This window comes from Neoarius graeffei, chromosome 7, assembly GCF_027579695.1.
Source record: "Neoarius graeffei isolate fNeoGra1 chromosome 7, fNeoGra1.pri, whole genome shotgun sequence".
Taxonomy (NCBI): Eukaryota; Metazoa; Chordata; class Actinopteri; order Siluriformes; family Ariidae; genus Neoarius; species Neoarius graeffei.
The window spans coordinates 78,595,338-78,612,323 of record NC_083575.1 but is presented as its reverse complement, the minus strand read 5'-3'; the positions used below and the strand labels follow the sequence as shown (position 1 = coordinate 78,612,323).

Sequence of the window (16,986 nt, the reverse complement as noted above, 5' to 3'; positions counted from 1 at the left end):
ACACAGTCTACTCTTGGCATTTGTGAAACACTGCAACCAACTGTATGGTAGGGAGTACATTGGGTACAATATGCATGCCTTACTCCACCTCAGTGAGGAAACAAAGACATATGGAGCGTTAGACAACATATCCTGCTTCCCTTTCGAAAATTTCCTTGGCCAGCTAAAAACAACGATCCGGAAACCCAACAAGCCCCTAGAGCAGGTCATTCGTCGCTTGTCTGAAAAAAGGTTTAAGTCCAGTGAGTGTCTAAGTATCGAGTCAGGCCTAACAATGGAACATTACAGTGGCCCTGTACCACCGCATCTTACTGCCATAAAACAATTTAAAAGAATGCATGTTCAGAGGGTCATCATTCAGGTCTCAACAAGTGACAGTTGTGTGGAGTTAGTGGGGGGAAGGATAGTGGTCATCGAAAACATCATAGTTGACAACAAGGCAGAAGTGCACATAGTGTTTAGGTCCTTCTCAAAGCTCTGCAACCTCTTTGACTACCCACTCGAGTCATCTGAAGTTGGCATCTACCATCTGTCTGCCCTGACACCTCAACTGCATCACACTCTAGCTGCACACATAGAGAGAAAATATGTCCTCCTTCCAGTTAAGGATGGCTTTGCTGGGCTACCAATGTTGCATCAGTAGGATTGCTGTTTTTTATGTTGGTGTAAGTGTTCAAATCACAATTTTGTTCAGGTGATATATTCAGGTTTCCCATCTCATTTAGGAAATGCTGTAGCTGTAGGAATTGATTATTAAGATGCCTTGGCAAGCCCACTTAAGTGTAACTATTTCTTCTTTCCACAGAAATGTATGTAGTCGTTTCCTTCCCCGCGGAGGGCTTGTTTTTTGTGGTGCCTGTTTCATGGCTCATAGAAGATAAATGTTACTGGCCTCCCTTTAAAACGCTGGACAAGGTAAAAAAGGCTGCCCTACAAAATGAAACCCCTGACCCCAACTGTTGGACACTTCATCCAGTTGAGGTGCTTAAAGTTAAAGGTAGGCTCGGTTGTATATTTAAATATCATAATGCAGCATTTTGATTTGGGAGAAAAGGAGACAATTCAACTATTTGAATTTTGCTTGTTTGCTATTGTTGTTTTTTTTTTTTATGTAGACACATACGAAAAGGCCCACGGCCACTACCTTAAAGCAAAAAGAGGAGAGAAGCTGGAGACAGATGAGGAGACCATGAAAAGAAAAAGAAAGTAAGATAATATTTGCATCATACTAGTCACTAATATATAAACGGAGGTAGATTGACTGAATTACATAGGCAGCATGTGATCTAGACAGGTTTGACACAATCTACCAAATAACTACTGAATTACTCACAAATATATCAAAATATGCATAAATACTAAGTCAACTCAATCAATACAACAATATTTAATTACTTTGGTCATTTATGCAAAGAAATACTGGATTCGCTTAGATGAGGTAACAAACTTCTCAAAGTGAGGTGAAGCTGAATCATGGCATCTGAGTAAGTAACCAACATGCAGGAGCCTCCTGTTCGATGTTCTACATCAACCTACATTGCTTGGCAGACATGAGGTCATATCCTGAAACTAGAAATATCAACATAAGGGTTCTTCAAGGTGAACTAAGGAAGTGGACTATATAAACCAGACTACTTGTCTGGTTTATATAGCCTTTTCTATATTTTTAACTAACCATAAATATTATTTGTACCAATGATATTGCCCTCAGTGTCACATTCTTTAACATTTTGTAACTTGTGTAATCTCTAGGCCAAACATGAAATTCATCCAATCCAGTGATGAAGAAGATGACCGTCCCTATTTCCCTCCGGCTCCAAAAATTCGGCGACTGCCAGAGAAAATTTCTGTACCAAATTCAGGTTAGTGATATCTCTGAAAAGAAATTCATTTTTCTTTTTTCATGGTCTCTGTTACTTTTCATTTTGTGTTGCCTTACATTTCATGCACCCACATTTGACACAGGCCTTCTGCATATCTTCCTTTGTTTATTTTTTATGTTGCATTTGGACAAAAGTGTCAGTTAAGTATAATGTCATACCATTGCATTAAGTGTAATCATAGCATTGTATCATCTCACTAAACACGCCTTTTCATTTCCAATCTATTCAACAGAGTTTACCAGTCAGGCACCACAGGTCCCAACCACCACCACCCTGCCTCTACCACCACCACCACAACTCCCACCTCTACCACCACTACCGCAGCGCCCACCCAGCCATGAAGGTAAATGGGTCAATGTCATTGTCAATGTCATTTATTGTGCTCTGATATCAGGTGGTACAACCACTGCTAATGCTCATAAATTAATTAGTAATTGGTAATTAATGTACTGCAATGAATATGCTTCTTAGATAACCATTTAAGTCTTAATCTCTTTCAAACAGTGTACAGTCAATCACACAGAACCCCTTCAGTCACCAGGACCAGTACTTACCCTGCAGGTAATATTGGCCACTGTGTACTTAGTACCATGATTTGGTCTTCTAATTACCATGAATACTTGTATATCATGTGTCTTTTCACTCTGTTTGCAGTGTTGTCCAACCAAGCAGCCAGTCCCCCGTTGGAAACCTCACATCTTTTTCTGACATCCAGCCATGGAGGTATACACATAATACATTGGCTATTGAAAGTCTACACCCCTGTTCAAATGCCAGGTGTTCATGATGTAAAAAAAAATGACAAAAAGAAACTATTTAACGTCATGACAACCTGGCACTTGAACAGGGGTATGTAAACTCATATGTGTACTTTATAAGTTGCTTTGGGTTTGGACAAAAGTTGCAGTAATAATCAATAATAATCATTGCCGTAATAATCTCACTAAACACGCCTTTTCATTTCCAATCTGTTCAACAGAGTTTACCAGTCAGGCACCACAGCTCCCCACCACCACCACCCTGCCTCTACCACCACCATCACCTCTACCACCACTACCACAGCTTCCAACGATTTCACCTCTGCCAGCACCACCACAGCTTCCATCGAAGTCACCTCTTTTTCGAACATCCAGCCATGGAGGTAAATACATAATACAGTGCCTATTGAAAATGTACACACCCCTGTTCAAATGCCAGGTGTTCATGATGTAAAAAAATGACAAAAAAGACAAACTATTTTATGTCATGAACCTGGCATTTGAACAGGGGTATGTAAACTTATCATACCCACTGTACACTGCGTTCCAAATTATTATGCAAATGACATTTTTCACTGGTTTTCCTAAATAAATAACTAGATGACAAGTCATCATAATTTTCAAGTCATCAACCGTTAGAGTACAAAGCAAATATTTTTGAACGAACCTTCCAATGATAACGGTATTTTTTTAAAAATTGAAAAACTGAAAATGCACTGTTCCAAATTATTATGCAAAGCAGAGTTTCAAAAGATGTTGTTCTTGTAAAGAACTGAAAATGGCCATTTATGAAATTTGAAGCATTAGCAGGTGATAATTACTGGAATCAAAACCTAGTTCAATCAAAAAATCTTACAGTTCAAGTTGCATTACTGGATGTGTAGCTGATTCAGAGCGCACACAGGTTTGTGCAGATAAAGGCACATTAAGAAAGGTTCTTCCAGATAAATACATCAGAACAAGAGAGTAAATGATAAAATACTATTACAAAGCAACAAACAAGTCACTTTTGAAGCTGCGAGTTGGAAGGTTCGTTCAAAAACATTTGCTTTGTACTCTAACGGTTGATGACTTGGAAAATTATGATGACTTGTCATTTAGTTATTTATTTTGGAAAACCAGTGAAAAATGTCATTTGCATAATAATTTGGAACGCAGTGTATGTTACTTTGTTCATTTTCTATTTTATAAGTTGCTTTGGACAAAAGTATCAGTTAAGTATAATGCCATAACATTGCATTCAGTGTAATCATAGCATTGCACCATCTCACTATTTACTAACCACATTTCCAATCTGTTCAACAGAGTTTACCAGTCAGGCACAGCATCATCCATCAAATCAGCAAATCAGCATCCAGCAAGGTAGAACTGAATTATCATTCATCTGGCACCAATATTAAAGGAGAAGCAGACTAACCCCTTAAGATACAGCCCCTGTTATAAATTAGCTGAATAGCTGTTACCAGAATGGCAATGACCAAGTCGTAATGTATTACTAAAGGCCCTATGCACTGTCATAGTGGTACTATGGCAGTAAAGTTTTTCTCAGTGGCCATTACAGCGTCCTTTTGGTGGAATGGCGTGTGTTAAGGGGCTATAAAAGTTTTGTTTGTTTTTGTTTTGAGAAGGACACCATACATTCATCCTTGATTATGTCAATTTCAGTAACACTGATGTTGATGTTGTTTGAAAGCTGTGTAAATGGAAACTAAGTATCTGAATTACTACATCTATACTTATACCATTTCTAATCTGTTGTCTTTGATTCATAGATTTTTGCAGACTTGTTCTGCAGCACCTCCGGACGATTGAGGAGGAGGTTAAGGAGGTTAAGCAGCAGGTGGCTGCAAATACGGCCATTCTGCAGAAGCTAGGGGGTGCTGGTGTGGCAGACCTTTGCCTCGTCCAGGAAACCAACATGCCCCTCAGTAACCTGGAGGAACTGGAGGAGCTGGAGAGGCAGCTTGGGTCTGACATTGACCTGAAAAACCAACTGGTAAGTCTGGATTTTAAAATGTTGCAATATGAATTTGAAGGCATACAAGTCTTAACCTGGCTCTCATGATGAATGTTGCTCTGAGTTGCTCCACAAACATTTATCTGTAACTATGGCCGTAGTGCGCTTAGCCAAAGTTCCTGTCTTAAAATACCGTCTCTGGCTTAGCTCTCCAAATGTTTTATTAAAAATCCTTGCACATGATTGGAAAAAACACTTGTCTGACAATTAAAGCACTACTGTAACATTTCTGGAAATGAGTTCATTTTACACCTCTCCCTGAATTAAGTGATTTGTCGACAATGTTACATCTATGAAAGCCCTGCGAGCCGGATTGGTCAGGCTGCCTGGGTAAATCTGAAAATCCACCCAGATCCACGAGTAGCTCATAAAACTGTGAGGAAACACACAGATCTGGCGAGAGCCAGGTGATCCCACTGATTGAGCATTGCTAAAATTGATCCCATTCCCAAGGGGAGCGATGTGTGCACAATAAATCATATATATGTTTCCAATTTTCAACATCATACCCACTGTATTTGAAGGTTACAGATGAACTATCAAACAGCTAAGATGTTTGACTGAATGTTATGCCATTGTAATTTTGGTCTTTGTATTCCAGGTGAACATACTTGCTGTTTTGGGGGGGAAAACCACCAAAGACGCGGTGAAGAGGATGTTGGGCCGTATTTTGAGGAAGTCCCTGGCGCTTCAAATAAATTGGACTGGTGCTGGAGGAAAGGTGGCATTCAAGTCTTTACACCTGAAGAATGTGTTACACAGTAAGCTAAAAAAAAAAACTTTTTTTTTTACATTTTGAATCATTATTGTGAAGTATTTACAACCCCTGGCAAAAGCATTTTTTTCTTACTTACTCCTTGTTTTACAACAGGAGCTGTTAGGAGAGTGGTGCACACAGCAACAGAAGAGGACCTGCAAAAAGAAGTTGCGAAGTACCTAAAGGGGGCGGCTGACCGAGAGGGAGGGAGAAAAGACAGGCAGAAAAAAGTGGGCAATGGGGAGATGGGGGAATATTTGAACTAGTCATTTTATATTTATGTATTATATATTTATTATAAATTGTTCATATTTATTTATTTACTTACTTCAAACTGTAAAAACATAAAAAAAATATTGAACCTGGCTGATCTTTAAATGTGACGTTGTTAATTGTTATTTATTTGTTTGTTTATTTATTTATTTAAAACCGTAGACACATTGAAAAAACAAAAATGTATTGAACCTGGCTGGTCTTTAAATGTGATATTATAAATTATTAATTGTTATTTAGTTATTTATTTATTCATATAAAAACCGTTAACACATTAAAAATAAACAAAATGTATTGAACCTTATGTGTGGTCAGTCTGTGGGATAATATGTTTACATGTATACATTTATATTAATTTAGATCATAAATTGAATTCCATTTATATTCATTTTAATGCCTTGTTTGAATTATATGGCCATAATAAGGCTATTAAAAAAATGGTGGGTAACAATCGGTAAAAAGGCGGCCCTTTATCTGAAACCGCTTTTGAGCCGCCGGCGGACCGCCAAAGAACCGATGAGCAAAACGCCAGTGGGCCACTGGTGGGAGCCGCCGTTGGACCGACAACTCTGCCACTGGTGGGCCGCCAGTGGGCCACTGACCTATTGCTATCTGGGTATATATAACTCTGTTTTTTGCTTTTGTTGTTATGGAAAGCAAACAGTACATATTTCCAATACAGAGAAAAATCAGAGTCAAGCTTGGCTGTAATGTATTTGATTTTGATTTGATTTATTAGGTTAAAATGCAGTACATACAAAATACAGTATGAACATGGCATAAAAACCAGGATTACACACAAAAAAAGTGTGAACACTTGTTTCCATTGTGGTCCCAGAGACTTATTACAGACAGCCATGGTTACCATCTCATCTCATTATCTCTAGCCGCTTTATCCTGTTCTACAGGGTCGCAGGCAAGCTGGAGCCTATCCCAGCCGACTACGGGCGAAAGGCGGGGTACACCCTGGACAAGTCGCCAGGTCATCACAGGGCTGACACATAGACACAGACAACCATTCACACTCACATTCACACTCACACCTACGGTCAATTTAGAATCACCAGTTAACCTAACCTGCATGTCTTTGGACTGTGGGGGAAACCGGAGCACCCGGCGGAAACCCACGCGGACATGGGGAGAACATGCAAACTCCGCACAGAAGGGCCCTTGCCGGCCGCGGGGCTCAAACCCGGACCTTCTTGCTGTGAGGCGACAGCGCTAACCACTACACCACCGTGCCGCCCCGTGTTTATGTATTATTATAATTATTATTATTATATCTATTATCATTAACCGCTTATCCTGTACAGGGTCGCAGGCAAGCTGGAGCCTATGCCAGCTGACTATGGGCGAGAGGCGGTGTACACCCTGAACAAGTTGCCAGGTTATCACAGGGCTGACACATAGAGACAAACAACCGTTCACACTCACATTCACACCTATGGTCAATTTAGAGCCACCAATTAACCTAACCTGCATGTTTTTGGACTGTGGGGGAAACCGGAGCACCCGGAGGAAACCCACACGGACACGGGAAGAACATGCAAATTCCGCACAGAAAGGGCCTCGCCGGCCACGGAGCTCGAACCCGGACCTTCTTGCCGTGAGGCGATAGCACTAACCACTACACCACCATGCCACCCTATTATTATTATTAATCTATTCATTTATTTTATTTTATTTTTTATTGCATTTAATTTGTCTCTTTTGTCAAAAAAAAAAAAAAAAAAATTAAAACCTGGAGGGGCGGCCCGGTGGTGTAGTGGTTAGTGCTATCTCCTTACAGCAAGAAGGTCCGGGTTCGAGCCCCGTGACTGACGAAGGCCTTTTTGTGCGGAGTTTGCATGTTGTCCACGTGGGTTTCCTCCGGGTGCTCCGGTTTCCCCCACAGTCCAAAGACATGCAGGTTAGGTTAACTGGTGACTCTAAATTGACCGTAGGTGTGAATGTGAGTGTGAATGGTTGTCTGTGTCTATGTGTCAGCCCTGTGATGACCTGGTGATTTGTCCAGGGTGTACCCCACCTTTCGCCCGTAGTCAGCTGAGACAGGCTCCAGCTTGCCTGCGACCCTGTAGAACAGGATAAAGTGGCTAGAGATGATGAGATGAGAAATAATCTGGAGAGCTCATAGCTTATTCCCCGCTGTAGAGACATGTGAAGCCATCTGGCCGCCATCTTACCACTCTCATCGCGTGTATTTGGTTTATGTATTAAACTGTCGTATCCAATCAAATTTGCCCCAAGAAAAGTATCTCCTGACTTTTTTCCCCTTTCATCACCTCCTCTTATTTTCTCAACTTTTACCCACATTCCTTGCATATCTTTATAGCCCTCCCCTTCACTGTTATTGTTTTTTTTCTTTTCCAGTCCAATCTCTGATTTTTTTTTTGAACGGCTCTTTTACTACTATACTTATTTCAGTGGATATTATTTCAGTTTTTATCTTCTACAGTGTATCTTTCTCTTTCATATATTTCTTCCTTTCTATTAATCAATCAATCAATCAATCAATCAATCAATCAATCAATCAATCAATCAATCAATCAATCAATCAATCGATCGATCCTATACCAACACAAAGGCTGTACAATACTCCCTTTCTATTTAGGACAGTTTTTGAAACAGGATCATTTTCTCATGTTATTTGCCATTTTCACTTCATTCTCACAGTCATGTCTTAACAGTATTTATTGGTTATGTTGATTGCAAGCTGCATGAATATTGTGACAGTGAATTATATGACTGATCACTTTAAGACTGTAAAGACATGACTGTGAGAATGAAGTGAAAATGGCAAATAACATGAGAAAATGATCCTGTTTCAAAAACTGTCCTAAATAGAAAGGGAGTATTGTACAGCCTTTGTGTTGGTATGATAGATAGATAGATAGATAGATAGATAGACAGACAGACAGACAGACAGACAGACAGATAGATAGATAGATAGATAGATAGATAGATAGATAGATAGATAGATAGATAGATAGATAGATAGATAGATAGATAGATAGAACTATATAAAAATGATCAGAGACTGAACTGGAAAAGAAAAAACAGTGAACGGGAGCACTAAAAAGACATGTAAGGAATGTGGTATTGTACAGCCTTTGTGTTGGTATGATAGATAGATAGATAGATAGATAGATAGATAGATAGATAGATAGATAGACAGACAGACAGACAGACAGACAGACAGACAGACAGACAGATAGATAGATAGATAGATAGATAGATAGATAGATAGATAGATAGATAGATAGATAGATAGATAGAACTATATAAAAATGATCAGAGACTGAACTGGAAAAGAAAAAACAGTGAACGGGAGCACTAAAAAGACATGTAAGGAATGTGGGTAAAGTTCAGAAAATAAGAGGAGGTAATGAAAGGGGAAGAAAGTAAGGAGATACTTTTTTGGGGCAAGTTTGATCGATACCATGGGTTAACACACAAGCCAAATACACGCGTTGGGACTGGTAAGATGGCGGCCGGATGGCTTCACTCTGACTAGCTTATGAGCTCTCCAGATTTTATATAGAGCTCAGTGGTTGTAAGTAAAGCCACTGAAAGCTAACCTCCTGGTCACGTCTTTGTTCACTAAAAGAATCCAATAGGACATGGTGTTAGAAGTGGTGCTGCGGTGAATGAAAGGATAAGGGAAAATTATAAGAGAAGTGATAGGAACAGAAAGTTTTAAAAAGCGGATGGATAGTGGATATGTTTAGCCGAGCTAACCTAGCAAGCATGTCGCAACGAGGACAGCAATAATCAGAGTATCGTGGTCAACAACAGGATGACCCTCCACAGCCCCCTGCAACCCTTTCTGCAATATTCTCCATAAACTGCCAGAATCATTCGACCTTTTTATTACTAGAGCGGTGGCTACAATTATCGATACCTTAACGATCTTTTGGCCATTGCAAACGGAGAAAAGGCTTTCAATATATAAATTGTGCATGAATAATTATTCAAACTTCCACTGGGAAAAAATGAGTTGATTCCCGATTACTTAGCGTATCAGATCACATGACACCATTCCACAATTATCGACACCTTTGTCCACAATTATCAACACCGTTCCACAATTATCGACATCCAGATGATTTTTTTTTTTAAAATCAGTATGTGGTATTAAGTTAACAAAACATAGTTTAACTTAAAATTTGTTTTACATAGACTTATATTTAGTACAAAATAACTTTTATATAAATATATCGATGTCGGTGCTTACGTAAATGAGGAAGTAATTCTAATGTTTGTAAACAAATGAACTAATAATATTTAATCTGTCAGGAAATCTTTTTGTTCCACTTTCTACCCACTTTCTAAATATTTGCGTAGATCACATTTTGTTAATCATTCGTTGTTGTTTGTATTAATTTCTAGTTTTGTAGTTTACCCTGCGATGACCTGGCGACTTGTCCAGGGTGTACCCCGCCTCTCGCTCATAGATAGCTGGATGGATGTAGTTTACCAATAAATGTCAACAGGCAGTTGACATTGTAACCACATGAAAATCCAGGTCAAAGGTCGCATATCATTCTTTGAACCAAAATATAAAATGTTGACTGATATTGTAATATGTGGTAGATATTTACAACAAACTGCAAAAAAAATATTTTCTAAAGGAATAGAAAAATCTGAATATTTCAAGCATGTATTTTTTTATATGCGAGGAATTTAATTCTGGTCTAATTCTATTTATTGCAATCGGATTCCAAATACTCTATAAACATTCCATTCTGTTATCAAACAGAAAAAAAATATTATAAATCACAGCACTTTTTTTTTTAAGTACTTCATATACTTCAACAATGTTACACAAAGATTGAGCCATAACAGTTGTAAATGTCACTTAATTCCACAGGGTGTCACCGTTTAAAGTGATCGGACACCGGTGAAAGTGATCACTATTAGTGACACCTCACGTGACTTCTCCAACGCATATTTAGATACAAAATGGCGACTGATAAATGAAAGAGTAAGAAACAAAGTAGGTTTGGACAAGGATATCATGAAATATCAAATTGAATTTGAGAAGTAAAAACATCTCCATGATCTTTCCACCATGCTTACCTGCGATAATAACGTCCAGGTTTTCCTCAAATTGCTAAAAAAAAATCCATCTCAGGTAACGAGCTGTGTCATCAGACGACAAGCTCAAAGGGCGAGGCGGGTCTTCCGGTTGATTAATTAACCAGTAATAACTGTTGTAACTGAAACTCACATTTGTAAAATTGTTTTTACTGGTAAATCTGAAAAGGTGTCGATAATTATGGACTGTCGATAACTGTAGCATCGGAATAATAATCGGTTCCTGTGTGTGTGTTTAAGTTGCCTGTGCAGTTTTCGAACAAGGAATGCGTTGTTAATTCATATGCTTAAGACAGTAACAGGGAATAAGGCTGGGCAACCAGGGCTTTACATTAGCACCTGCCCACCCGCCAAATGCGGGTAAAATTTGGCTTTGGCGGGTAATAACTTTAGTCCCACTAGCCACTTTGGCGGGTAGTTTATTTTGTGGTATGACAATATATTTTAATTGTAGTTTTCTCTGAAGGCATCTGATATAATAAACGCATTGCAATGTGATATTATGCGCCTACAACTCCTATGAGTACCTGCATAAACATTCTGATACAACATGTTAGAATTGTTTAGAACGTTCGTTAACGTCTCAGATAAAATCAATGATACAGTAACCTGCGGTTAATGAACAAAGCAACAAAGTTGCTGATGACTGACAAGCGCACGATGTGGAGGCATATAGCTGGAGTTTCAAACCCTGCTGCTCAGAAAAAAAGGGGCAGAGATGATCAGGGCCGGAGCAGCATTTTAAAATCACAGAGGTCCATGATGCACAAAGAACGCACCGAACAATTTTCGACATATTTAAATGAGAGGGGTGAATTACACGTCATACAAGAGATCTATTCCTGAAATTACTTTTAATGGTGTTTGAACTGAATATCATCAGTTTTGAAAAAAAAAATCATGTATGTGGCAAGAGTAAGAATAATTTAAGCTTGTTTAATGGTTTGATCTGGCCCAAGCAATGAGGACAAAAGATACCTTACATTAACAATCTGGCATCCGTTACACCTACACAAAAAAAAAAAAAACATTCTGGGAAAAAAATCAGTATACACCACCATGTTTTAGGCAAAGTTATCCAAGGCAAACATAAGTTGAAACTTTCCCCTCTATTACTTTGGCTTATTGAATGATTTATTTTTAAAATCTCAAACAAGGTAGGCTACAACTGCGCTGCTTCGAAAATGTAAATTTAACAGCTTCATGAAAGTGCACTGATGGTTACCATGGAAACCCCATGTCTCCTGCACTGCGTTCCTCCCCCGAGTCGCACACTCATTCTTTTTTCTGTTCTTGGTCTCAGAGCCGCGCGCACGAAACAGACACAGAAGACAGAATCAACATTTAACATAATTAACAATGCACTTTTTACGGAGACATTTTAATGTTTTTTATTTTTTTATCCAGTTGAATATTTAGCATACAAATGTATTTTCAGCTCTTAAAAATGACCGAGGTCCGGACCGCAGGGACCTCAGAGCTGGCTGTGGCCATGGAGATGAACAAGACACTAATAGGAAGATAAGACAGTTCAATGACAAATGGAAGTTCGGGTGAGATTGGCTAGTTCATAGCAAAACCGAAAATACCATGTACTGCAAAGACTGTAGAAAGTCTGGCAAAGACAAGCACCAGCAATTTTAAACTCGAAACTATAAAAGGACCACGAAAAGTTAAATGCACACATCTGTACTATAACATCAAAATTGGCGAAGACGGCTGGTTCACTACAGGACAGCACTGCTTTCAAGTTCCTGGCTGTCATGAAGTTGGCTGAGCTGGAGAGGATGGAGCTGCTGTTTAGAAATGTTCACGCGATTGTAAAGAAGTTGATCTCGCCCCAGCTATCAACTTATGGCATGCTGGAAGCCTCAGGTCACGAAGACCATTTTTCATGGACCATTCAGACTCATCTAATGATTAGATTAGATTAGATTAGATTAGATTAAATAAAACTTTATTGATCCCTTTGGGCGGGTTCCCTCAAGAAATTAAGAAAATGCAAGCAAGGGGGCAGTTGCTGTTTTGGAGAATGTGGGCATCAATCCCACTACCTCTTATATGCTAAGCAGGGACGTCACTAGGTTTGAGAGACAGGGGTAGCTTAGCACCCAGAGGAGAAAAGGTATTGTGCGCGCGCAGCGCACGCCGAACATTTTTCAGAGCACCTACTAAGGCTGTCAATCAATTCATTATTTCAAGAGCATCACACCTTGGGGACACACTTCCCACCATTTCTATTCTATTTTAAAATTGCTTTCATCATTTAAATGCTTGCTGAAGCAACTTCACCAGCTAAACTACAAAAATGTGAAAAAATCAATGGTAGGTGTCATGCATTCCTGCGCAAACTGAAGAGGGCAAGTGCTTCACAAATCATCATGTAAACATTCTACAGAAGACTCAATATAGCCTAGGTAAAGTTAAGCAAATGCAAACCACTGACATCAAATTACAATCTCACCGTGTGTGTCTGCAAATGAAAGCATAGAATTCTGACTCTCTGCAAACCCAACTCAATGGAAGCCCGCACCGCGCCCGCTGCAGAATGCCCGCGTAGTTTTTAAGTCCTACTAGCCTACCACTCGACGTGACGCTTGACACAGAGCCAATGAGGAGGAATCATAACGATATTAATAATATTGCATTAAACAATAAATAAGCAAGCAGAAACTGTTGTTCGGATTAACTTGCGTTCTTGATGGCTCATGTTCAGTGCTTTACTGCCTTTGTTTTTTTGGGAAAAAAAATAAAAATATAAATAATTTAAAAAAAAGGGCAAAAAATATAGGGTGGCTTTGCCATAAGATAGGGTGGCTGGAGCTACCCTAAAATGGGTCTGGCGACGTCTATGATGCTAAGCAAGCACTCTACCACTTGAGCTAACTCCCCTGATTGTAATGAGGATATAATGTCTCTCTCTACACATGTTCACACACACTCTTAAAAGATAATACATAATATGCATAATAATACTTGATAATACACAATACTTGCATATCAAAACATCAAAAGTTTTTCAATGATAAATGTTTTGAATTGGATTTTTAATATTAGAATCAGTTCAGTTGTACTGAATGTTATTTTTCATATTATACGATATTTCATATTGTAAGGGGCTTGAATTTGAGTTCAATAAACAGAATACTCCGTTTATATTTTTGTCTGAATTGGTTGCTGTTAGGACTGGGACTGTTTTGGCCTCTAGAGGCCGCTGTTATGTTTATCTTGTCATGTTTGTTTTGGCCTCTAGAGGCCGCCACTGTGTTTTGTGTTTGTCTTGATTGCCTGTTTCCTGCCCCGCCCTGTTCCTTAATTAGTTTGTGTATAAATACCCCTCTGTTTGTTCCCTTGTCACGGAGTCTTTATGCTATGCTGTCTAGTGCTAGTTTCCTCTGTCCCACGTATCTTGCCTGTGCCCTTGTGTTTTTGATATTTTTGCTTTCTTTGGACTTTGTACCTTTTTGATCTTCTGAGCATTCAGCATTTTGCCTTTCCTTTTGTTTTTGGACATTTTACCTTTGGATATTTTTATTTTGGTTGATCTTCTGAGCTTTTGGATTTTCTTTTGTTTTTTTTCCATTGGATTGTAAATAGTGTAAATAAACTTTTTTTTTTGATACTCTACTTTCGCCTCACCCGTACCGTTCAGATCACTACCTTGCTCGTGGTGGTACGGCTTGCGTGCTCCTGTGACCCCGAGAGCTATATCGGCTGGAGTTCTTGAACTCCTGGTAGGGCCACCCATGCCGAGAAGGTCGAAGCCAGACAAAAAGTGGTTCGCTGGTCCTCCAGGTTGGGGGTTGGTCAGAGGGCTAATATCCAGCTACTGTAAAACCACTTTATTACCGAAACCAGAAGCAGAGAGAATTCATTCAATCTCGGATGTTCAGTGGCTACTCGTCCGGACAAAGGAGAGCCTATGACGCAGGAGGGACAAAGCTGACAGGACCCCTTCAGGCTGAACAGTCAACTGGTACACCCGAGGAAAAACACTAAGATCGGTAACTGGAACGTGCGGATGCTATATCAAAGTGGAAACATTGCGCAGGTAGGAGGAACATAGATGTGATGGGCCTAAGTGAAACCCATTGGACTGGCCAAGGAAAAATGCAACTTCAAAGCAGCAAGACCATTATTTACACTGGATGAGATGACGACACTCATAGGAGAGGAGTAGGGATACTGATGTCCAAGGCAGCAGCAAGAGCCCTGATGGATTGGAACCCAATCAGCGAACAGATCATCAAAGCAAGACTTTATTCAGTGTACATTAAGATGATGATGGTACACGTATATGCACCAACAGAAGATGCAAACGAAGAAGAGAAAGACGAGTTCTACACAAGACTGCAAGACGTGTTAGATGGATGTAAAACCCATGACATGCTGGTAATAACTGGTGATATGAACGCTAAAGTTGGTGAAAACAACGAGCATTATGAGAGGGTGATGGGAAGGCACGGTTTAGGGCAACGGAATGATAATGGAGAAAGGTTATGTGCACTAAGCGATATGAACGGCCTTGTGATAACTGGCACATTATTCCCCCACAAAGAGATTCATAAAGCCACCTGGTTATCCCCGAATGGAAAAACAAAAAACCAGATAGACCACATCCTTATCAACAGAAGATTCAGGAATTCAGTGAAAGATACCAGAGTATTTAGATCAGCAGACATTGGAAGTGACCATTATCTAGTGTGTATGAAAGTCAAGCTCAGTCTTAGAAACCAGCCGAAAGACAAATGCAACACAAGAAGGAAGTATGATATGGAGAAACTAAGAGAAAAAAGCATTGGAAAAGCATTCAGCATCGCCTTGAAGAACAGATATCAAGTACTGGAGGAAGAGGAGCTAGAACACCCAAGCGAAGATGGTATAGAAGGGGAATTCCAAATGATGGAAAAGGCATACACAGAGACAGCCGAAATAGTACTGGGAAAACCACGCAGGAAGAAGAAACCATGGATCAGCGAAAAATCTTGGAAACTCATTAGCGAGAGAGAAGATACCCACAAAAAGATCTTGGGGACCCACTCCGAGAGAATAAAGAAGAAACTTAGAAAGAAATATGCCGACCAAAAGAGGGAAGTAAAGTCAAGTTTAAGATCTGATAAGAGGAAATGGATAGACGATATTGCAAAGGATGCAGAAGCAGCAGCCAGTAGTCACCAAATGAGAACATTATATGGACTAACAAAGACTTTGTGTAACGAAAAAGTGAGGAAAACCTTTGCCATCCTCGATAAAAATGGAAACACCCTAAGTGGCAAGGAAGAGATCTTAGCTAGATGGACTGAGCATTTTGAGGAAGTACTCGATCGAGGGGAACCACCCAACCCAATAACAGTAGAAGAAGAGAACGGATTCGATTTCTCTGATGTCATCAGTGAAATAGGAATAGAAGAACCAACAAAGGAAGAAGTACAGTCAGCGATAGGAGCTTTAAAAAATGGAAAGACACCAGGCATTGACTCAATAACGGCTGAGATGCTGAAAGCAGGCGGAGAATTTTCAATCAACAAAGTCCATCAGTTGCTCCAGAATGTATGGAGACAGGAAGAGCTCCCATCAAAGTGGAAGCAGGGGATCATCATCAAATTACCGAAGAAAGGAAACTTCAAAGAATGCAAGAACTCTAGAGGGATAACCTTACTGTCCGTAGTGGGGAAAATACTTGGTAGGATAATTATTGATCGTGTGCGGAATGGTGTGGACAAAAGGTTGAGAGATGAACAAGCAGGATATAGGAGGGGAAGAGGAACGACAGAGCAAGTATTTGTACTAAGAAACATCCTTGAGCAAGTAAATGAATGGCAAGCGACAATATATGTAGGATTTGTAGATTTCGAGAAAGCGTTCGACTCGATCCATTGGAATAGTTTGTGGATAATATTGAGAAGATATGGTATCCCAGAGAAGATCATTAAGATGGTAAGGCTATTTTACGAATGCTTTAAATGCGCTGTAGAAGATCAAGGAGAAAGAGGAGAGTGGTTTGATGTCAAAACAGGTGTTAAGCAAGGATGTAACATGTCGGGTTTCCTATTTCTACACTGACAGTCAATGAAAATGTCCAGGTGACATTTATGAAAATAATTTTATTCATAAGCTATGAAATCATGTACTAGAAGCTTACAGATCAATATACTGACATTTAACTCGAGATGAATAAACAAAAAATCACAATTGTTGTGA

The 16,986-nt window shown here is 39.5% G+C and overlaps 1 protein-coding gene across 1 annotated transcript; it reads left to right on the top strand.

Annotated features, from left to right (window-relative positions):
• Window positions 1-168: 168 nt before the first annotated feature.
• Window positions 169-5,987, top strand: LOC132888780 (zinc finger homeobox protein 3-like). Its single transcript, XM_060924873.1, has 11 exons — window positions 169-997; window positions 1,116-1,206; window positions 1,753-1,862; window positions 2,116-2,226; window positions 2,388-2,444; window positions 2,538-2,606; window positions 2,863-3,024; window positions 3,947-4,003; window positions 4,414-4,637; window positions 5,260-5,419; window positions 5,530-5,987. Exons 1-11 carry the CDS (start codon window positions 808-810, stop codon window positions 5,679-5,681), a joined length of 1,383 nt encoding a protein of 460 aa, XP_060780856.1. The 5' UTR covers window positions 169-807; the 3' UTR covers window positions 5,682-5,987.
• Window positions 5,988-16,986: the final 10,999 nt, after the last annotated feature.

Bases quoted from the DNA above. Each gene is read 5' to 3' on its own strand.
- LOC132888780 (XM_060924873.1), top strand. From the start codon at position 808: ATGTATGTAGTCGTTTCCTTCCCCGCGGAGGGCTTGTTTTTTGTGGTG. The intron at 4,004-4,413 runs GTAGAACTGAAT...TTTGATTCATAG, and splicing joins GCAAATCAGCATCCAGCAAG to ATTTTTGCAGACTTGTTCTG. The intron at 5,420-5,529 runs GTAAGCTAAAAA...GTTTTACAACAG, and splicing joins CCTGAAGAATGTGTTACACA to GAGCTGTTAGGAGAGTGGTG.